Source organism: Thalassophryne amazonica, chromosome 6 (assembly GCF_902500255.1).
Source record: "Thalassophryne amazonica chromosome 6, fThaAma1.1, whole genome shotgun sequence".
Taxonomy (NCBI): domain Eukaryota; kingdom Metazoa; phylum Chordata; class Actinopteri; order Batrachoidiformes; family Batrachoididae; genus Thalassophryne; species Thalassophryne amazonica.
Window position 1 is genome coordinate 127,509,298 of NC_047108.1, and position 24,305 is coordinate 127,533,602.

Consider the following 24,305-nt stretch of genomic DNA (forward strand, 5'->3'; position numbering starts at 1 on the left):
GCTGCTCCATCCAAAGTGGGATGGATGACCGTCTCTCCTAACAAGACACAGGTTTTCCCCCAGAAGCTTTGCCAATTATCTATGAAGCCCACCTCATTTTTGGACACCACTCAGACAGCCAGCAATTCAAGGAGAACATGCGGCTAAACATGTCACTCCCCGGTCTGATTGGGGAGATTATATACCCACTTACTGAAATTAAGGGTCAAAGGTGAATGGAATCACATCATCCTTACAAATATGTAAATAGACACCAAATAAGGGAATACTTTTAAGAGAATACCTATGGTGTAAGTATCAAGAGTGCACCATGCATGTGTTATTGTGTACTTAATTAAATAGCTTCAGCCCAATGAATATGCAAATATATGCAGGGCACAACCCTAAAATGTAGTAACAACCCCGCTCCCCCACCAAGGAATAAATATCTACAGCAGAAGTATCAAGTGCCTTTTAAGCAAGTGCATTTTAAGGAGCTATCCTGTAACAATCAAACTGCTTTATTCTCATTACCATATATGCATATGCATCCAAAAATTCTAAATCATCTTATCAAGTCCTCACTGGTATAAGTGTGAAGTGTTCTGCACTTGCCAAATATAACGAGCGCCTGCCTGTCAATCAGTGGAGTTATCACCTTTGACCCTGAGACTTTGTCCTGCTCATCTTCCTCGTTACTTTGCCCTGATGCGTCCTGGATTGGGTTCATAGGAGGCTCCAGAAGACTGGGATGGATGAAGTCGGCTCCTGTCTGCAGGGCCTACAACACACACACACACACACACACACACACCACACACACACACACACACAACACACACACACACCACACACACAACACACACACACACACACACACAGTCAACAACACGGCGTGATCTCATAGCATCTCATCGGATGCTCCGCATGCCAAATGTTCAGACGTATCAACTTTAATCTGAGGCTAATAGGCAGCATTAACACTTTGCTGACTTTGTTCCTCCTTTCACCATGTGAGTGTGGACAAACATCTGCTTCACTGCTTATTCAAGCAACTCAATGAGCAGCAACACAAACCACACAATTTCGTCAAAATATAAGATTAAATACTCGAGTTATTGAAATATGATGAAAGCGTCAGAATCCACTCTTACAGAAATACATAAACATGATGGCTTTTCTTGTCACAGCCGCACGCTTCAGTCTGTGGTTCTAAAAGAGCAGCTCCACATTGTTCCAAACCACAGATCCATTATTAAACGCTGACACGCGCTCCGACTGGAAAAGCAGAGGACACGAACAAGCAGCGGCCTTGTTTCCCAATAAAAGCATCACTGACTTAAAGACTGAACACTTTGTGCTCACAAAAGATCAAGCAAGCTGCATTTAGTCACTGGTTTTAGTCTCCTGACTGACTCACGGCAGCATGTCCAAAGGTTTATTTATAGAATATTGATCAGATGTTCACCTCCTGTGGGTGGCTGATTGATTCTGTTGCAGCACGGTCAGACACCACCTGATCAGATCCGTCCTGAAGTTCTGAGCCCTCCCACTGTAAACTGGCTGGGGGTAAAGGACTCTGACCTCCACCCGCCGTCCCATGATGCTCGGCATCTCTGTCATGCAACAACTGCCTGTATTTCTTCTTCAGGAAAAGATACTTTTCACCCTGAAACAGACAAACATCACAACAGCAGAAAAAAAATCCATGACCAACTCTGAAAAACTGTGCAAAGGACTTCGTTCCAAATCAGTCAGCTCGAGGCCAGAAAGTGATCAGATAGTAAGTGTACAGAAAGGTAGATTCCTTCATTTCAAATATACTGAAGTATAGAGCTGAAACAACTAATTGAGTTAATCGATTAAAATCGATTATTAAAATAGTTGTCAACTAATTTATTCATTGATTATTTGCTAAATAACTTTGTTTTACCGCAAATGTTTTGTTTCTTCCATATAATCAACCGAGCTTTGCTTTGAATCTTGAAGCAGTGCTTCCAGCTGCTGCTTCGTTGGTTTCATTTGTTTTATTTCGCTTTATCTTAATTTTTCTCCACTAAAACCCTAAAGAGCATATGTCTGTGAGGAATATTCACCTTTTTATGTTAAACTGACCTGTTATGGTCTTCTGAAACAGTTGATAGATGTCTTTTATGCTAACGCCGATGCTAACGCATTAGCATGTCTATGGCGTTTTCAATGTTAAATTTAGCATTAAGCTGCTGGCATTTCAGCATGTTTCTGCATTTGTTTTCTGTATAATAATTAATGGCTCAGCGTTTGTCGTCGTAAAATAGTCAAATGTATTACAAATTATACTTTTTAAATTTATTTTTATTTATATATTAACAATAATAGCAAGAATAATAATAGTAATAATAACTAATAATGCTACAATACAATTTTAGAGAAAGAGACGTGAGTCACATGTGTCATTGTCAAATGACCACATAGACCAATTGCACATATAATGAGTCAGGCTACAGTTTTTGATTTAGGTTTTATGGTTAACTGGTTATGCTAATTGCTCATTTGCAGCAACAAAAATACCTATTTTTTCACCATATATTTTACAATATTTATATGTTTCAATGTTGTTTTATCGCAACTCAGCACTTTGATAAAGCAATGCCATTTGAAATAATTATTTTTGTTCTTTATTATAAACTGTTTTATTCTTTATTATTTTATATACAGCCAAGGGACATTTGACAATTTGTTGATTTTCAAGTATTTTAAGTTTCAAATAATGTTCTGTTGTTAAATTAAAGTGATGGAAGGAGGAGAAAATTGTTTCCCTGGTACATATTTTTAAAAATTCCCTGCTAATCCAATTAATCGGACTAATTCAATCAATCAATCATCAATCAATTTTTTCTTATATAGCGCCAAATCACAACAAACAGTTGCCCCAAGGCGCTGTATATTGTAAGGCAAGGCCTACAATATTATGAAAACCCCAACGGTCAAAACGAACCCCTCTGAGCAAGCACTTGGCCACAGTGGGAAGGAAAAACTCCCTTTTAACAGGAGAAACCTCCAGCAGAACCAGGCTCAGGGAGGGGCAGTCTTCTGCTGGGAACTGGTTGGGGGCTGAGGGAAAAAAACAGGAAAAAGACATGCTGTGAAGGGGGGCAGAGATCGATCACTAATGATTAAATGCAGAGTGATGCATACGGAGCAAAAAGAGAAAGAAACAGTGCATCATGGGAACTCCCCCACAGTCTACGTCTAAAGCAGCATAACCAAGGGATGGTCCAGGGTCACCTGATCCAGCCCTAACTATAAGCCTTAGCGAAAAGGAAAGTTTTAAGCCTAATTTTAAAAGTAGAGAGGGTGTCTGTCTCCCTGATCTGAATTGGGAGCTGGTTCCACAGGAGAGGAGCCTGAAAGCTGAAGGCTCTGCCTCCCATTCTACTCTTACAAACCCTAGGAACTACAAGTAAGCCCGCAGTCTGAGAGCGAAGTGCTCTAATGGGGTAATATGGTACTATGAGGTCCCTAAGATAAGATGGGACCTGATTATTCAAAACCTTATAAGTAAGAAGAAGAATTTTAAATTCTATTCTAGAATTAACAGGAAGCCAATGAAGGGAGGCCAACACGGGTGAGATATGCTCTCTCCTGCTAGTCCCCGTCAGTACTCTAGCTGCAGCATTCTGAACCAACTGAAGGCTTTTTAGGGAACTTTTAGGACAACCTGATAATAATGAATTACAATAGTCCAGCCTAGAGGAAATAAATGCATGAATTAGTTTTTCAGCATCACTCTGAGACAAGACCTTTCTGATTTTAGAGATATTGCGTAAATGCAAAAAGGCAGTCCTACATATTTGTTTAATATGCGCTTTGAATGACATATCCTGATCAAAAATGACTCCAAGATTTCTCACAGTATTACTAGAGATCAGGGAAATGCCATCCAGAGTAATGATCTGGTTAGACACCATGCTTCTAAGATTTGTGGGGCCAAGTACAATAACTTCAGTTTTATCTGAGTTTAAAAGCAGGAAATTAGAGGTCATCCATGTCTTTATGTCTGTAAGACAATCCTGCAGTTTAGCTAATTGGTGTGTATCCTCTGGCTTCATGGATAGATAAAGCTGGGTATCATCTGCGTAACAATGAAAATTTAAGCAATACCGTCTAATAATACTGCCTAAGGGAAGCATGTATAAAGTGAATAAAATTGGTCCTAGCACAGAACCTTGTGGAACTCCATAATTAACTTTAGTCTGTGAAGAAGATTCCCCATTTACATGAACAAACTGTAATCTATTAGACAAATATGATTCAAACCACCGCAGCGCAGTGCCTTTAATACCTATGACATGCTCTAATCTCTGTAATAAAATTTTATGGTCAACAGTATCAAAAGCAGCACTGAGGTCCAACAAAACAAGCACAGAGATAAATCCACTGTCCGAAGCCATAAGAAGATCATTTGTAACCTTCACTAATGCTGTTTCTGTACTATGATGAATTCTAAAACCTGACTGAAACTCTTCAAATAGACCATTCCTCTGCAGGTGATCAGTTAGCTGTTTTACAACTACCCTCTCAAGAATCTTTGAGAGAAAAGGAAGGTTGGAGATTGGCCTATAATTAGCTAAGATAGCTGGGTCAAGTGATGGCTTTTTAAGTAATGGTTTAATTACTGCCACCTTAAAGGCCTGTGGTACATAGCCAACTAACAAAGATAGATTGATCATATTTAAGATTGAAGCATTGAATAATGGTAGGACTTCCTTGAGCAGCCTGGCAGGAATGGGGTCTAATAAACATGTTGATGGTTTGGATGAAGTAACTAATGAAAATAACTCAGACAGAACAATTGGAGAGAAAGAGTCTAACCAAATACCGGCATCACTGAAAGCAGCCAAAGATAACGATACATCTTTGGGATGGTTATGAGTAATTTTTTCTCTAATAGTCAAAATTTTGTTAGCAAAGAAAGTCATGAAGTCATTACTAGTTAAAGTTAATGGAATACTCAGCTCAATAGAGCTCTGACTCTTTGTCAGCCTGGCTACAGTGCTGAAAAGAAACCTGGGGTTGTTCTTATTTTCTTCAATTAGTGATGAGTAGAAAGATGTCCTAGCTTTACGGAGGGCTTTTTTATAGAGCAACAAACTCTTTTTCCAGGCTAAGTGAAGATCTTCTAAATTAGTGAGACGCCATTTCCTCTCCAACTTACGGGTTATCTGCTTTAAGCTACGACTTTGTGAGTTATACCACGGAGTCAGACACTTCTGATTTAAAGCTCTCTTTTTCAGAGGAGCTACAGCATCCAAGGTTGTCTTCAATGAGGATGTAAAACTATTGACGAGATACTCTATCTCACTCACAGAGTTTAGGTAGCTACTCTGCTCTGTGTTGGTATATGGCATTAGAGAACATAAAGAAGGAATCATATCCTTAAACCTAGTTACAGCGCTTTCTGAAAGACTTCTAGTGTAATGAAACTTATTCCCCACTGCAGGGTAGTCCATCAGGGTAAATGTAAATGTTATTAAAAATGATCAGACAGAAGGGAGTTTTCAGGGAATACTGTTAAGTCTTCTATTTCCATACCATAAGTCAGAACAAGATCTAAGATATGATTAAAGTGGTGGGTGTTGAGGCTGTCATTCTCAGCATCTGTGTGGATGTTAAAATCGCCCACTATAATTATCTTATCTGAGCTAAGCACTAAGTCAGACAAAAGGTCTGAAAATTCACAGAGAAACTCACAGTAACGACCAGGTGGACGATAGATAATAACAAATAAATCTGGTTTTTGAGACTTCCAATTTGGATGGACAAGACTAAGAGACAAGCTTTCAAATGAATTAAAGCTCTGTCTAGGTTTTGGATTAATTAATAAGCTGGAATGGAAGATTGCTGCTAATCCTCCGCCCCGGCCCGTGCTACGAGCATGCTGACAGTTAGTGTGACTCGGGGGTGTTGACTCATTTAAACTAACATATTCATCCTGCTGTAACCAGGTTTCTGTTAGGCAGAATAAATCAATATGTTGATCAATTATTATATCATTTACCAACAGGGACTTAGAAGAGAGAGACCTAATGTTTAATAGACCACATTTAACTGTTTTAGTCTGTGGTGCAGTTGAAGGTGCTATATTATTTTTTCTTTTTGAATTTTTATGCTTAAATAGATTTTTGCTGGTTATTGGTGGTCTGGGAGCAGGCACCGTCTCCACGGGGACGGGGCAACGAGGGGACGGCAGGGGGAGAGAAGCTGCAGAGAGGTGTATAAGACCACAGCTCTGCCTCCTGGTCCCAACGCTGGACAGTCACAGTTTGGAGGATCCAAGAAAATTGGCCAGATTTCTAGAAATGAGAGCTGCTCCCTCTAAAGTGGGATGGATGCCGTCTCTCCTAACAAGACCAGGTTTTCCCCAGAAGCTTTGCCAATTATCTATGAAGCCCACCTCATTTTTTGGACACCACTCAGACAGCCAGCAATTCAAGGAGAACATGCGGCTAAACATGTCACTCCCGGTCTGATTGGGGAGGGGCCCAGAGAAAACTACAGAGTCCGACATTGTTTTTGCAAAGTTACACACCGATTTAATGTTAATTTTAGTGACCTCCGATTGGCGTAACCGAGTGTCATTACTGCCGACGTGAATTACAATCTTACCAAATTTACGCTTAGCCTTAGCCAGCAGTTTCAAATTTCCTTCGATGTCGCCTGCTCTGGCCCCCGGAAGACAATTGACTATGGTTGCTGGTGTCGCTAACTTCACATTTCTCAAAACAGAGTCGCCAATAACCAGAGTTTGATCCTCGGCGAGTGTATCGTCGAGTGGGGAAAAACGGTTAGAGATGTGAACGGGTTGACGGTGTACACGGGGCTTCTGTTTAGGGCTACGCTTCCTCCTCACAGTCACCCAGTCAGCCTGCTTTCCCGACTGCTCGGGATCTGCCAGGGGGGAACTAACGGCGGCTAAGCTACCTTGGTCCGCACCGACTACAGGGGCCTGGCTAGCTGTAGAATTTTCCACGGTGCGGAGCCGAGTCTCCAATTCGCCCAGCCTGGCCTCCAAAGCTACGAATAAGCTGCACTTATTACAAGTACCGTTACTGCTAAAGGAGGCCGAGGAATAACTAAACATTTCACACCCAGAGCAGAAAAGTACGGGAGAGACAGGAGAAGCCGCCATGCTAAATCGGCTAAGAGCTAGTAGCTACGCAACCTAGCGGATTCCTAAAAACACACAAAGTGAATAATGTGTAAATAATTTAGAGGTGATTCAGCAGAAGGAGTGCCTTAATCAAGGCACCAAACAGGCCATGAAGCAGCACAGGTAACGCACGACAACAGCGAACGCACTACAACGGTGCTAAAATAAAATAAAAATCGACTAAACACGCTGTGGAGCAGCACAGATAACGCACGACAACAGTGCTAAAAAAAAAAAAAATAAAAAATAAAAACGAAAGCGTTAGCAAGCTAGTTAGCTTGCCAACGCTGATGAAAGTTAGCTGATAAAAGTGCTCCGTCGCGATGTTTCGACCGTTAGAGGTCTTCCTAAGTAAAAAGGTAAAAAAGTAAAAAAGTCTTGAAAAAGATTGTTAGTTCAAAGTCCAAAGCAGCAGGTAGCAGTCTCTGTGTAAACAGTCCCAACAGAGAGCCAAAATTCTGATGCAATCTCACTCCAAAGACAGGAAGTGACTATGACTATCCAATGATCAGTCAGGGTGAAGTTACTGGCATAATTATGTCGAAACCCCATCAGATTCATCGATGATCCAAATAATCGCTTGTTGCAGCCCTACTGAAGTAATCATTGAAAGGTGGACTTGTTACAGAGTTATTGCAGAACCATTTATACAAGTTTTTAATCTATGTGTGTTGCAGCTCCTATTTTAATAACTGTCATGATCCATATGAGAGAAGCCAGAAGAAATTTCCACAATTTGCAAAGCAGGTGTGAGAATAAAACTAACTCAACCACTACTGCAATAAATGTGAGGGCCCAGTCACACGGCAACAGGTGAACAAAGGAAAAAAAAAAACGTCACAAATCGTCAAGAAAAGGTGGACAAACAATCTTACACTTTCTCCATCACTGAAAAGTCTGTGAATCAGCAACGCAAAAAGGAACAAACTCTGGCTCAACTGATTTGCAATAACGTTCCTCTAAGAGTTAACAAACTGTTCAGTTCAAGTCTCTCCTGGGTGTTCGGGTACACACAGTTCTGCAGAAAACAACATAAACGGTTTGTACATCGTCATCCAGCTCAGCTGGAATGAGAACATTTCAGAGCAGTGACATAGTTCTGTGTTTGTGCCTCGGTGCAGAAATAAGAATCCACAGGAGCACAGCCTTTCCCACACAAGCTAAAAATATTTGAATAGTTTACTTACATTCTCTGACTTCACCACAGCAATACGATCGATGATGAGCTTGAATTCCTCTCTGTATTTGGCTGCAGGAAACAGAGAGAGAGAGAGAGAGAAAAAAACAGCATTTTGGCATCAAAAACTGAAACATATTCATCACATCTCTAATACTTTGAGAGAAGAAGGTGCCAATGAAAAGATGCACACAAATGGAACAGATTTTAGAATTTTTTTAAAGGGGTTTTGAAATATTTAAAGATTGCGATCATTCATTAGAATTTCAAAGATATTTGAGTTGATGAGTGCCAGTATTTCTAGTTTAAAGATGATATATTTTTTTGACATTATAATGGCAGATTCCCAGTATCCACACCCATATAGGATTTCTACCAAAAGGTGATTTGTGTTGGGAAAGTGTAGTGACACGGACCCACAACAGGGGGCGTAAATGAATGGACAATGAATGAGCCGAAAATAGAACACTTTACTGTTGTGAATGTGCACAACAAAATACAGACGATTACAGAATCTTATATGTAGTCAATCTACAAAAGTGACGTGTGGGCAGGCTCGAGGATAGAAGACGTCTGTCCAGAGAGGAGCCGGAACCCACACGATTTCCACCGCCACCGAACCCGGAGAATACTGGAGCCGCCAAGTTCCGAGTCTCCAGGTGGTCACCGTCTCCGGCTGTCGGATCTGGTACTGCTGGCAGGAAGCAGAAACAATCAAGGGTGGGTGTGAGCACACACCCAGCAAACAGTCAGCAAAACCAGCAGTTCTTCTCCAGGTGGGAAAAAACACCTCCACCTCAAACACGGTAACACAGTTGTACAGAGCCTGAGAGCTACTTATCCGTTTTGGCGTGAGGGGTGAAGAGCGTCACTCCTACACAGTCCACAAAACCCAGCACCCAGCTGAAAGCAGTCAACAGGATCTCCTGCAAAAACTCAGAGAAAAAGATCACGTGCGTACGGCACAGTCAAACGGCTGAGAGTTTACCTTCTTGGCTTGAAGATATCTCGGCAGGGAGGTGGAGTTGCTGCCCGGCTTTTATGGAGATGATGATGAGGTGGTGATGAGTGACAGCTGTCAGGTGGTGATGAGAGACAGCTGTCACTCCCGGCTGCTCACGTGAGGCGGCTGCGCCCTCTCATGCCTGAAGCCCGCACTTCAGGCAGGGCGCCCTCTGGTGGTGGGCCAGCAATACCTCCTCTTCAGCGGCCCACACAACAGGACCCCCCCTCAACGGGCGCCTCCTGGCGCCCGACCAGGCTTGTCGGGATAACGGGTGTAGAAGTTGGCCAGGAGGGCCGGATCCAGGATGAAGTTCCTCTTCACCCAGGAGCATTCCTCAGGTCCATACCCCTCCCAGTCCACCAAGTACTGGAACCCCCGGCCCATCCGACGGACATCCAGGAGGCGGCGGACCGTCCAAGCCGGCGGACCGTCCAAGCCGGCTCCCCGTCGATGATCCGGGCAGGAGGCGGCGCCAGTCCGGGAGCACAGAGGGGTGAGGTGTGGTGTGGTTTGAGTCTGGAGACATGGAATACCGGGTGGATCCGCAGTGAAGCTGGGAGCTGGAGCTTCACTGCGGCCGGACTGAGGACTTTGAGGATCCTGAAGGGGCCAATGTACCTGTCCTTCAGTTTCGGGGAGTCCACCTGAAGAGGGATGTCCTTTGTAGATAACCACACCTCCTGCCCGGGCTGGTATGCAGGGGCCTTAGCCCTCGTCCGGGCCTTCAACAGGGCAGAACGGGTGGTGCGCCACACCCGACGGCATATCCGCAGGTGGGACTGGACCGAGGGCACACCGACCTCTCCCTCCACCACGGGAAACAATGGGGGCTGGTACCCCAAACACAGCTCAAACGGGGAGAGGCCGGTGGCAGAAGACACCTGGCTGTTATGAGCGTACTCGATCCAGGCCAGATGGGTGATCCAGGCCGTCGAGTGCGCGGATGTCACACAGCGGAGGGTCTGTTCAAGTTTCTGGTTGGCCCGGTCTGCCTGTCCATTCGTCTGTGGGTGATACCCGGACGAGAGGCTCACGGTGGCCCCCAGTTCCCTGCAGAAACTCCTCCAGACCTGTGGACCACGATCCGAGACAATGTCAGTTGGTATCCCATGCAGACGGACGACGTGGTGGACCAGGAGGTCTGCGGTCTCCTGGGCCGTTGGGAGCTTCGGGAGGGCCACGAAGTGGGCCGCCTTGGAGAAGCGGTCCACTATCGTGAGGATGGTAGTCATGCCCTGGGACGGCGGGAGGCCCGTGACAAAATCCAGGCTGATGTGGGACCAGGGGCGATGAGGCACTGGAAGCGGTTGAAGGAGTCCTTGAGTCTTAGTGTAGTCCGCCTTGCCCCTGGCACAGGTGGTACAGGCCTGGATATATTCCCGGACGTCGGCTTCCATAGACGCCCACTAGAAGCGCTGCCGGACCACTGCCACGGTTCTTCGCACCCCTGGGTGGCAGGAGAGCTTAGAACCGTGACAGAAGTCCAAGACCGCAGCCCTGGCCTCTGGTGGGACGTACAAACAGTTCTTCGGACCAATTCCTGGGTCCGGGCTCCGTGCCAGTGCCTCCCGGACGGTCTTCTCCACGTCCCAGGTGAGGGTGGCCACGATAGTGGACTCAGGAATGATGGGCTCCGGTGGATCCGACAGCCCTGTTTTGACTTCGTCTTCGTGTACCCGGGACAAGGCATCCGATCTCTGGTTCTTGGTCCCGGGTAGGTGATCCGGAAGTCAAAACGTCCGAAGAACAGTGACCAGCGGGCATGAACTTACTCCAGGTTCCGATGGTCTGTGAAAACCGTGAATGGCTCTGAAGCTCCCTCCAACAGGTGTCTCCACTCCTCAAGAGCCTCTTTCACCGCAAGGAGTTCCCAATTGCCCACGTCATAGTTCCGTTCAGCCGGGGTCAACCTGCGAGAAAAGTAGGCACAAGGGTGAAGAACCTTATCAGACTCCCCGCTCTGGGACAGCACGGCTCCTATCCCTGAGTCAGAGGCATCCACTTCAACCACAAACTGGCGGCAAGGATCGGGCTGCACCAGAACTGGTGCAGTTGAAAACCGACGTTTCAACTCCCTAAATGCGGCTTCGCACCGATCCGATCAAGTGAAGGGGACTTTTGGGGAGGTCAGGGCTGTCAGGGGACTACTAACCTGACTGTAGCCCTTAATGAACCTCCTGTAGAAATCTGCAAAGCCGAGGAACTGTTGCAGTTTCCTACGGCTTGCGGGTTGGGGCCAATCTCTCACCGCCGCAACCTTGGCCGGATCAGGGGTGATGGAGTTGGAGGAGATGATGAACCCCAGGAAGGACAAAGAAGTGTGGTGGAACTCGCACTTCTCGCCCTTCACAAACAGCCGGTTCTCCAACAACCGCTGCAGGACCTGACGTACATGCTGGACATGGGTCTCAGGATCCGGGGAAAAGATGAGTATATCGTCCAGATATACGAAGACAAATCGGTGCAGGAAGTCCCGCAAAACGTCATTTACCAAAGCTTGGAACGTCGTGGGGGCGTTAGTGAGGCCGAACGGCATGACCAGGTACTCAAAGTGACCTAACGGGGTGTTAAATGCCATCTTCCACTTGTCTCCTTTCCGGATCCGAACCAGGTGATGCGCATTCCTAAGATCTAATTTGGTGAAAATTTGGGCTCCATGCAGGGGCGTGAACACTGAATCCAACAGGGGCAAAGGGTATCGGTTGCGAACCGTAATCTCGTTCAGCCATGCATGCGGCCTCTTCAGCGGCCCACACAACAATTTGTTCCAGTTACAGCTTACATTTCTGCACAACAGAATAAATTCCTAATAAATAAATCTGTTGAAAACTTTTGGAGATGCTCCACTAACAAACAACCACAGTGCCACCTGAAAAACCAAACCGAGTCACTTCAGACGAGGGCTGCAACTAACAATCATTGTAATCAATTAATCTATTATTTCTCTGATTAAGTGATAAATATGATTATTTTATTAGTATTTTGTATTTATTATTTTTTGATTAACTTACCAACAAATCATAACCATAAATTTGACCAATATCTTTCAATTTGCATTAAAATATTTTCTGATAATAATGAATTATGTCACACATTTTTGAAAAATCCAACATATGAAGGGTATAATGTGGCAAAAATTAAAAAAGGCAGTCACGGGGAAAAATATGGAAGAAAATCTAGCACATAGTTTTGCCTCTTCCGGAGACACAAAAAGACAAAAAAATTGCAATTGCAAGTAGCAATTACTGTCAACTGCTGTATTTTCCAGAGGATAAGTCGCACCTGTTAAAAAATGCCTCTTGAAGAGGAAGATTCCATATAGGTCGCACTGGATTATAAGCTGCACCATAAGTTGCAGGACCTCCCAAACCAGTTAAAAAAAAAAGACTTATACTGCAGAAAATACGATAAAATCTGGTGATTATAGTTGTTTGGTCCCTCAGATGTCAGGAAAAGGTAAAAAAAAAATGTGGATCAGTGTTTCCCAAAGCCCAAGATGATGTTCTCAAATAAATGTCTTCTCCACAACCCACCAATATTCAGTTAACTGTCAAAAAGGAGGAAAGAAACTAGTGAGTAATCTGGAAAATATTCACCTTTAAGAAGTTTAAATCAGAGAATCTGGACATTAAAAAAGACTTAAAATGACAACTTAATTATCAAAACAGTTAGCGATTCTTTTACCAATCGATTAATTGATTAATTGTTGCAGCTCAGCTTCAGTTGGGGTAAATGTTTAGTAGTGTGGCTGTCGGACAAACTCAAAGAAAACCAGCACACGTTCAGACTTTGACAGAATGTGAGAGTCAGAGCTGACGTGGTGTTTTTTCATCAAGCAGTCGGGAGGCTTCAGCAAACACACCAAGTGGAAATGAACAGCATCAGACGGAGGTATTCCATTTGTGCCGGGCTGTGCACGGGTATGCAGCTCAGGACAATTAAACGTTTCCTTTTCCGGACAAAGGCGGAACGTGAGACACCTGCATATCTCACATTCACAACAACAGGAAAGCCAAAGGAAACAACCACTTATATCTGTCTCAACAAGAGAATTCCTTGTACACCTCCTGAGTTACGTCGTACTTTACCTTATACGAGGGTAGGCTGAAAAGTTCTAAGGCTCACCAAGAAGGAGAAATGCCATTTCAATAAAACTTGGCATGCATTAAGTTCAAGTCTTCTGATGACTAACTGTGTTATTTTCTTCCAGGTTGTGAGGTAGTTTGTGGTTCATAGCCAAGTTTGAAAGTTTGTGGTAGAGGGAAATGGCAAAAATGGACAAAATCTGGCATTGCGGTGTGATTAAGTACCTGCAGAAGAAGGGGTTAAAGCCCAAGGACATTCATGTGGATATGGTTGCTACATTAGGGGATGAAGCTCCCTCCATATCTACAGTGCAGAAGTGGGCAGCTGAATTTAAGAGGGGCAGAGAGAGCCTTGAAGATGACCCAAGGTCTGGGCAGCCTGCAACAGCCACAACCCAGAAAAACATTGACCTTGTTCGTGAAATGGTGATGGATGACAGACAATCGACAATTAATCAGCTAGCAGATGCTGTGGGAATATCCTGTGAGAGAATTGAACACATTCTGCATGAAGAACTTGGAATGTCAAAGGTGTCAGCTCGGTGGGTGCCACGTCTTCTGACGCCTGATCAGAAACGCACCAGGCTAGTCATGTCGAAGGCAAACTTGGCGCAATTTGAAGAGGCTCCAGCCAATTACATGGAACGTTTTCTTACCCAGGATGAGTGTTGGGTTCACCACTTTGAACCAGAGACAAAAAAACAATCAATGCAGTGGAAACACCCAAGGTCACCACCTCCAAAGAAGGCCAAGGTTGTTTTGTCTGCGGGGAAGGTCATGATTTCAGTTTTCTGGGATGCCAAGGGCATTGTGTTCGTGGACTATCTTGAAAGGGACAAACCATAAATGGACAGTACTGTTCTAACCTACTGAGACAGTTACGCGAGGCTATCAAAAAGAAGTGACCAGGAAAGCTGACGAAAGGGGTGCTGTTCCATCAAGACAATGCCCCAGCTCACAAGTCAACAGTGGCCATGGCTACTATCCACGAGTGTGGATTCGAACTGGTAAATCACCCACCATACTCCCCTGACTTGGCACCCTCGGACTTTTATCTGTTCCCAAACCTGAAAAAAAAAACTTGACTGGGAAGCACTATCAGAGCAATGATGAGGTGATGGCTGCCGTTGAGGACTATTTTGACTCTCAAGATGAAAGCTTCTATGCCAAGGGAATCGAAGCACTCAAGCACCGTTGGAAGAAGTGTGTGGAGTTACAGGGAGACTATGTAGAAAAATAACCCTGAATTTGTTCAATTGGACAACTGCATCACAGTCAGCCTTAGAACTTTCCAGCCTACCCTCGTAGTGTACTATTGTTACTTATTAACCAGATGAGATGACAAACAAACAGTTCACACATAATCCTAAGCAGGAATGCACACGCACGTACACGTGCACTCTCCCACTTCCCACCATGACCCAGTTTTGCAATCTGATTAAAAAAAAGTATCCTATCAAAGGTGGACAGCCATTGACGCGTATGGACATAATTATGATTAAAACACGATTAAAACAATTAATGCAGCGATTAAAACACGTGTCAGATGGCAGCAGACCAAAGCAGCTCTGTAAACCTCTGTCGACATCAGTGCTGACATCTGCACGCTACTAAAGCAACACAAGGTCACTTTGGATAATCATTTGGAGAGGTTAAAACATGTTTGGATTTCTGCTGGTGCCAAAGGTAAAGGTGGTGCTGAAAGCACCAGATACATGACATGAGCTCATCTTGTTTCTATTTTTAACGAGTAAAACTAACACCAAACCACCACCATGACTGCCTTTTCTGGGCTCTGCGGCGCTTGAGAAGCTATGTGAAGAATCAGAGGGTCTGGGTTTGCAATTGTCCTGGATCAAGACTAAGATCCAGGCTTTTGATGACTTCATGGACTCGGCCATCAGACATGTATCTGTACGCACAGCAAATGACTGAACCTGCAGAGTGATGAGCTTAACTCAGCAGGGGAGACTCATATATCTGAGTCCTCAAGAGAGACACCCAGGGACATCTTCTGGAGTTATCATGTCTTTGGAGAGAGGTGTTTGGTGATCTTTGCAGGAGAACAAAAGTCCAGGGGTCCTGGTCCTTCCTGTCTTACTGTGTGGTTGCGATGGATGGATGGATGTCTTTGTAGTGGGGCAGCATAGTAACGAACAAAAAAAAATCATACATTTTGTGACCAAATTTGACAGCTGTAGCCAAAGACATTTAAAATAAAACTGGATTGAGCCATTGCGAATTTTCAATATATCACCCATGTCAATAATTTGCAACACTTTTTTGTTACCAAAATTATAACAACTTTACATTTTGACCCCAGTACAAACTGAAATGGATCTTTGACATCCTTTTAGGTGTTTTACCCCATAACTCCATAACATTCACTCAGATAGTCCAAACTATACCTTGTTGGAATATTTGTGATCAGACAAATAATGTGGTATATTTTTCAATCTCCCCGTGACCTGATCCCAGATGAGCGGTTAAACATGCATGTATATATTTTTTCCATATGATTGAAGCATTTTTTCAGTTTTTTTTAATAAAATGGCTGGCACAGGTAACAACTATAAGACAACTATGCAAATATATTTTATTTGGAATACCTTTGGCTATATGTGTACCAAAGTCTATGCTTTTATCACAAAATGCACAATTGTGGAAATTTTAGCAAAGCTGCAACACTATTGGTACTACAGTGCATCTGGAAAATATTCACGGCGCTTCATTTATTCTACATTTTGTTATGTTACAGACTTATTTCAAAATGGAGTGAAATCATTTTTCCCTGAAAATTTTACTCACAACACCCCATAATGACAACATGAAAAGTTTTTTTTTTTTTTTGCGAATTTATTAAAAATACAACCCTAGGCAAACACTATGGAATCACCGGCCTCGGAGGATGTTCATTCTGTTGTTTAATTTTGTAGAAAAAAAGCAGATCACAGACATGACACAAAACTAAAGTCATTTCAAATGGCAACTTTCTGGCTTTAAGAAACACTATAAGAAATCAGGAAAAAAATTGTGGCAGTCAGTAATGGGATTACTAAAGGAAATGGGATTTACATACAGAAAAGCTAAAGGAAAGCCATCATTAACACCTAAACAGAAAAAAACAAGGTTACAATGGGCTAAGGAAAAGCAATCGTGGACTGTGGATGACTGGATGAAAGTCATATTCAGTGATGAATCTCGAATCTGCATTGGGCAAGGTGATGATGCTGGAACTTTTGTTTGGTGCCGTTCCAATGAGATTTATAAAGATGACTGCCTGAAGAGAACATGTAAATTTCCACAGTCATTGATGATATGGGGCTGCATGTCAGGTAAAGGCACTGGGGAGATGGCTGTCATTACATCATCAATAAATGCACAAGTTTATGTTGATATTTTGGACAATTGAAAGGATGTTTGGGGATGATGAAATCATTTTTCAAGATGATAATGCATCTTGCCATAGAGCAAAAACTGTGAAAACATTCCTTGCAAAAAGACACATAGGGTCAATGTCATGGCCTGCAAATAGTCCGGATCTTAATCCAATTGAAAATCTTTGGTGGAAGTTGAAGAAAATGGTCCATGACAAGGCTCCAACCTGCAAAGCTGATCTGGCAACAGCAATCAGAGATAGTTGGAGCCAGATTGATGAAGAGTACTGTTTGTCACTCATTAAGTCCATGCCTCAGAGACTGCAAGCTGTTAGAAAAGCCAGAGGTGGTGCAACAAAATACTAGTGATGTGTTGGAGCGTTCTTTTGTTTTTCATGATTCCATCATTTTTTCCTCAGAATTGAGTGATTCCATATTTTTTTCCCTCTGTTTGGTCTAAAAAAGTAACAGTTACTGTCTGCCACTATTTTTTTTTTCCTGATTTCTTATAGTGTTTCTTAAAGCCAGAAAGTTGCCATTTGAAATGACTTTAGAGGCCGGTGATTCCATCATTTTTGCCAGGGGTTGTAAAAAACTAATAAATCACATGTACGTACATATTCACACCCTTTCCCCAATACTATGTTGATAGTCTTCTTGAATATGATGCCACAAGCTTGGTGCACCTGTCTTTGGCCAGTTTTGCATATTCCTCTTTGCAGCACCTCTCAAGCGCCATCAGGTTGGATGTGGAGCATCGGTGCACAGCCATTTTCAGATCTCAAGGACATTCACAGAGTTGTCTTGAAGCCACTCCTTGAGGGAATGTATGATGGTGTGAAATAAGGTGGGGACCTTGTGCGCCCAGTGGCCTCTACAGTAACTATGAAGGCCAAATAGATCCTTGAACACAAGAAGGCTAACGGGGCTTTGGTGGAACAAAAAGTCCCCAACAGCAGATCAGGCAGAGGAAGCGACGGCTTGTACCTAAACAGCTGTGAAGGCAGATGAAGGCTGCAGCAGATCCACAGACCTCAATCTCAGCCATTGGACCAGGCTAAGGATCTGTCAAGGACAGTGTGTTTGTCGATGTGCAACAGCATTCCCACGCTAAACAAACCCACACACAGGCATCTCTAGATCGACCATGGATGTAGATATTCTATCCTGTCTGAGAACCAATCCAGAGACAATCCTTCTCGCCACCAAGAGATTGCCACGATGGAGTATAACCCCTGCAATCTCATTACAACATACTGCAGTCCATCTGAGTGAATCAGGACGTGTCTCATTAGTGCGATTTGTTGATATGGACGGTTCACTGCATGCAGACTCAGAACCCGTGACTCGTGGATATGCTGAGCAAATCAGGCAAACTTCCGATAACTTCTGCTTGGTGCATTATTTTTGCTTGAATACTCTAGGGAGCAACAAAAATAAGTTGGAGTAAATGCTGTGTTCAGAACCCTTGAAAGTTCGGAGTGTCCAACCTCTAGCTCAGGGAAAAAATGTCTTGAACGCTACGTTGGGCTGGAATTTTTGCTCAGAAACAAACAGGGAAACGGAAAAAGCTGTCACAGTCATGACTACCCCCTTTTGCGACCGCTGAGACAACAATGTAACTCATGTTGAAAACGTGTCTTTAAATTCATTTTTAACAAGACGTTACTGTTATACGAGGTCTGTTAGAAAAGTAACGGACCTTTTTATTTTTTGCAATAACCTTATGGATTTGAATCATATGCGCTTGCATCAGCCAAGCTTGAACCTTCGTGCGCATGTGTGAGTTTTTTCACGCCTGTCAGTTGTGTCATTCGCCTGTGAGCACGCCTTGTGGGAGGAGTGGTCCAGCCCCCTCGGCAGATTTTCATTGTCAGGAAAATCAATCAATCAATTTTTTTATATAGCGCCAAATCACAACAAACAGTTGCCCCAAGGCGCTTTATATTGTAAGGCAAGGCCATACAATAATTATGTAAAACCCCAACGGTCAAAACGACCCCCTGTGAGCAAGCACTTGGCTACAGTGGGAAGGAAAAACTCCCTTTTAACAGGAAGAAACCTCCAGCAGAACCAGGCTCAGGGAGGGGCAGTCTTCTGCTGGGACTGGTTGGGTCTGAGGGAGAGAACCAGGAAAAAGACATGCTGTGGAGGGGAGCAGAGATCGATCACTAATGATTAAATGCAGAGTGGTGCATACAGAGCAAAAAGAGAAAGAAACAGTGCATCATGGGAACCCCCCAGCAGTCTACGTCTATAGCAGCATAACTAAGGGATGGTTCAGGGTCACCTGATCCAGCCCTAACTATAAGCTTTAGCAAAAAGGAAAGTTTTAAGCCTAATCTTAAAAGCAGAGAGGGTGTCTGTCTCCCTGATCCGAATTGGGAGCTGGTTCCACAGGAGAGGAGCCTGAAAGCTGAAGGCTCTGCCTCCCATTCTACTCTTACAAACCCTAGGAACTACAAGTAAGCCTGCAGTCTGAGAGCGAAGCGCTCTATTGGGGTGATATGGTACTACGAGGTCCCTAAGATAAGATGGGACCTGATTATTCAAAACCTTATAAGTAAGAAGAAGAATTTTAAATTCTATTCTAGAATTAACAGGAAGCCAATGAAGAGAGGCCAATATGGGTGAGATATGCTCTCTCCTTCTAGTCCCCGTCAGTACTCTAGCTGCAGCATTTTGAATTAACTGAAGGCTTTTTAGGGAACTTTTAGGACAACCTGATAATAATGAATTACAATAGTCCAGCCTAGAGGAAATAAATGCATGAATTAGTTTTTCAGCATCACTCTGAGACAAGACCTTTCTGATTTTAGAGATATTGCGTAAATGCAAAAAAGCAGTCCTACATATTTGATTAATATGCGCTTTGAATGACATATCCTGATCAAAAATGACTCCAAGATTTCTCACAGTATTACTAGAGGTCAGGGTAATGCCATCCAGAGTAAGGATCTGGTTAGACACCATGTTTCTAAGATTTGTGGGGCCAAGTACAATAACTTCAGTTTTATCTGAGTTTAAAAGCAGGAAATTAGAGGTCATCCATGTCTTTATGTCTGTAAGACAATCCTGCAGTTTAGCTAATTGGTGTGTGTCCTCTGGCTTCATGGATAGATAAAGCTGGGTATCATCTGCGTAACAATGAAAATGTAAGCAATACCGTCTAATAATACTGCCTAAGGGAAGCATGTATAAAGTGAATAAAATTGGTCCTAGCACAGAACCTTGTGGAACTCCATAATTAACTTTAGTCTGTGAAGAAGATTCCCCATTTACATGAACAAATTGTAATCTATTAGACAAATATGATTCAAACCACTGCAGCGCAGTGCCTTTAATACCTACGGCATGCTCTAATCTCTGTAATAAAATTTTATGGTCAACAGTATCAAAAGCAGCACTGAGGTCTAACAGAACAAGCACAGAGATGAGTCCACTGTCCGAGGCCATAAGAAGATCATTTGTAACCTTCACTAATGCTGTTTCTGTACTATGATGAATTCTAAAACCTGACTGAAACTCTTCAAATAGACCATTCCTCTGCAGATGATCAGTTAGCTGTTTTACAACTACCCTTTCAAGAATTTTTGAGAGAAAAGGAAGGTTGGAGATTGGCCTATAATTAGCTAAGATAGCTGGGTCAAGTGATGGCTTTTTAAGTAATGGTTTAATTACTGCCACCTTAAAAGCCTGTGGTACATAGCCAACTAACAAAGATAGATTGATCATATTTAAGATCGAAGCATTAAATAATGGTAGGGATTCCTTGAGCAGCCTGGTAGGAATGGGGTCTAATAGACATGTTGATGGTTTGGATGAAGTAACTAATGAAAATAACTCAGACAGAACAATCGGAGAGAAAGAGTCTAACCAAATACCGGCATCACTGAAGCAGCCAAAGATAACGATACGTCTTTGGGATGGTTATGAGTAATTTTTTCTCTAATAGGTTAAAATTTTGTTAGCAAAGAAAGTCATGAAGTCATTACTAGTTAAAGTTAATGGAATACTCAGCTCAATAGAGCTCTGACTCTTTGTCAGCCTGGCTACAGTGCTGAAAAGAAACCTGGGGTTGCTCTTATTTTCTTCAATTAGTGATGAGTAGAAAGATGTCCTAGCTTTACGGAGGGCTTTTTTATAGAGCAACAGACTCTTTTTCCAGGCTAAGTGAAGATCTTCTAAATTAGTGAGACGCCATTTCCTCTCCAACTTACGGGTTATCTGCTTTAAGCTACGAGTTTGTGAGTTATACCACGGAGTCAGACACTTCTGATTTAAAGCTCTCTTTTTCAGAGGAGCTACAGCATCCAAAGTTGTCTTCAATGAGGATGTAAAACTATTGACGAGATACTCTATCTCACTTACAGAGTTTAGGTAGCTACTCTGCACTGTGTTGGTATATGGCATTAGAGAACATAAAGAAGGAATCATATCCTTAAACCTAGTTACAGCGCTTTCTGAAAGACTTCTAGTGTAATGAAACTTATTCCCCACTGCTAGGTAGTCCATCAGAGGTAAATGTAAATGTTATTAGAAATGATCAGCCAGAAGGGAGTTTTCAGGGAATACTGTTAAGTCTTCTATTTCCATACCATAAGTCAGAACAAGATCTAAGATATGATTAAAGTGGTGGTGGACTCATTTACTTTTTGAGCAAAGCCAATAGAGTCTAATAATAGATTAAATGCAGTGTTGAGGCTGTCATTCTCAGCATCTGTGTGGATGTTAAAATCGCCCACTATAATTATCTTATCTGAGCTAAGCACTAAGTCAGACAAAAGGTCTGAAAATTCACAGAGAAACTCACAGTAACGACCAGGTGGACGATATATAATAACAATAAAACTGGTTTTTGGGACTTCCAATTTGGAGGGACAAGACTAAGAGTCAAGCTTTCAAATGAATTAAAGCTCTGTCTGGGTTTGGATTAATTAATAAGCTGGAATGGAAGATTGCTGCTAATCCTCCGCCCCGGCCCGTGCTACGAGCATTCTGACAGTTAGTGTGACTCGGGGGTGTTGACTCATTTAAACTAACATATTTCATCCTGCTGTAACCAGGTTTCTGTAAGGCAGAATAAATCAATATGTTGATCAATTATTATATCATTTACCAACAGGGACTTAGAAGAGAGAGACCTAATGTTTATAGACCACATTTAACTGTTTTAGTCTGTGGTGCAGTTGAAGGTGCTATATTATTTTTTCTTTTTGAATTTTTATGCTTAAATAGATTTTGCTGGTTATTGGTGGTCTGGGAGCAGGCACCGTCTCTACGGGGATGGGGTAATGAGGGGATGGCAGGGGGAGAGAAGCTGCAGAGAGGTGTGTAAGACTACAACTCTGCTTCCTGGTCCCACCCTGGATAGTCACGGTTTGGAGGATTTAAGAAAATTGGCCAGATTTCTAGAAATGAGAGCTGCTCCATCCAAAGTGGGATGGATGCCGTCTCTCCTAACAAGACCAGGTTTTCCCCAGAAGCTTTGCCAATTATCTATGAAGCCCACCTCATTTTTTGGACACCACTCAGACAGCCAGCAATTCAAGGAGAACATGCGGCTAAACATGTCACTCCCGGTCTGATTGGGGAGGGGCCCAGAGAAAACTACAGAGTCTGACATTGTTTTTGCAAAGTTACACACCGATTTAATGTTAATTTTAGTGACCTCCGATTGGCGTAACCGAGTGTCATTACTGCCGACGTGAATTACAATCTTACCAAATTTACGCTTAGCCTTAGCCAGCAGTTTCAAATTTCCTTCAATGTCGCCTGCTCTGGCCCCCGGAAGACAATTGACTATGGTTGCTGGTGTCGCTAACTTCACATTTCTCAAAACAGAGTCGCCAATAACCAGAGTTTGATCCTCGGCGGGTGTGTCGTCGAGTGGGGAAAAACGGTTAGAAATGTGAATGGGTTGCCGGTGTACACGGGGCTTCTGTTTAGGACTACGCTTCCTCCTCACAGTCACCCAGTCGGCCTGCTTTCCCGGCTGCTCGGGATCTGCCAGAGGGGAACTAACGGCGGCTAAGCTACCTTGGTCCGCACCGACTACAGGGGCCTGGCTAGCTGTAGAATTTTCCACGGTGCGGAGCCGAGTCTCCAATTCGCCCAGCCTGGCCTCCAAAGCTACGAATAAGCTACACTTATTACAAGTACCATTACTGCTAAAGGAGGCAGAGGAATAACTAAACATTTCACACCCAGAGCAGAAAAGTGCGGGAGAGACAGGAGAAGCCGCCATGCTAAATCGGCTAAGAGCTAGTAGCTACGCTAAGCTAGCGGATTCCTAAAAACAAGCAAAGTGAATAATGTGTAAATAATTTAGAGGTGATTCAGCAGAATGAGTGCTTTAGTTAAGGCACGTAAAGATTACACTGGGAAACAAATCGTAATCTAGATAACTAGATCAATCTAACTGCGCAGATTAAACAGCTAACAGATACAGAAAAACACCGCTGTGCTCCGGAACAGGAAGTGATACAATACCGCAGTGAGAGCCAACCACCAGTAGAGAGCGACTGCCGCTTTGCTAAATCAAAGTTTTTCAGAAACTGTGAGAGACAGCCAGGTGGAAACTTTTCGGAAAATTCAGATGGCTTTCGATGAAGATCTTATGGGCATCACACAGATTAAGGAGCATTACAACCGGATTAAAAACAGCCCACAATGGCGATGGCGCGCCGGCTCCGAGCGGCGATCGACAGGCTGCAATGACCAGATCATTTCCAAACTGAATGCTGTGTTGATCCGGGATGTCGTCTGACTACCAGAGAAATGGCAAAAGAGGTACACATAGCACTTTTCCTGCACATTCCAGTGTTAAAGGAGATTTTCTAATGAAAGACGTGTGGCGGAATTCGCGCGTCAGGACGGAGCCACTCATGGCGTGGAACAGAAGCACCTCCGTGTTGGAAGTCTCACGGGACATGCCCAGCTCTTCCACCATTTGGAATATTCAGACGGCTTTGGGTGGCTTTTCAGTCGACTGAGTATCCGAGAAATTGTCGAAGAGCTGAGCATGTCACAACATGTCCTGTGAGACCAACACGGAGGTGCTTTCGTTCCGCGCCATTAGCGGCTCTGTGGCGAATTCCTCTGCTTCTGTTTTCATGACAAAATCTCCTTTAACAGTGGAATGTGCAGGAAAAGTGTTATGTCCACCTCTCTTGCCATTTCCTTGCTAGTCAGACGACGTCCCAGATCAACACAGCATTTCACTTTGGAAATGATCTGGTCGTTTCAGCCTGTCGATGGCCGCTCGGAGCGCAGCACGCCATCTGCCATTGTGCGCCGTCTTTAATCTGGTTGTAAATGCTCCTTAATCTGTGTGATGCCCATAAAATCTTCACCGAAAGCCATCTGAATTTTCCAAATGGTGTCCACCTGGCTGTCTCTCACAGTTTCTGGAAAAATTTAATGCACCGCTGCTCCAGCTGTTCAGACATTTCCCTCACAATGAAAATCCGACGAGGGGGGAGGACCA

At 43.5% G+C, this 24,305-nt stretch overlaps 1 protein-coding gene across 4 annotated transcripts in view; it reads right to left on the reverse strand.

Annotated features, from left to right (window-relative positions):
- Window positions 1–24,305, reverse strand: part of LOC117513085 (ankyrin repeat domain-containing protein SOWAHB) — a 77,790-nt gene that overhangs the window by 46,826 nt on the left and 6,659 nt on the right. For 3 of the 4 annotated variants that reach the window (XM_034173413.1, XM_034173411.1, XM_034173412.1), the window contains exons 2-4: window positions 8,359–8,420; window positions 1,448–1,648; window positions 638–760 (exon numbers count right to left, since the gene is read on the reverse strand). In XM_034173413.1, the coding sequence (XP_034029304.1) occupies window positions 638–760; window positions 1,448–1,648; window positions 8,359–8,420 (386 nt within the window). The remainder of the gene's footprint in view (window positions 1–637; window positions 761–1,447; window positions 1,649–8,358; window positions 8,421–24,305) is intronic. The other variant, XM_034173414.1, reaches the window with a different exon arrangement.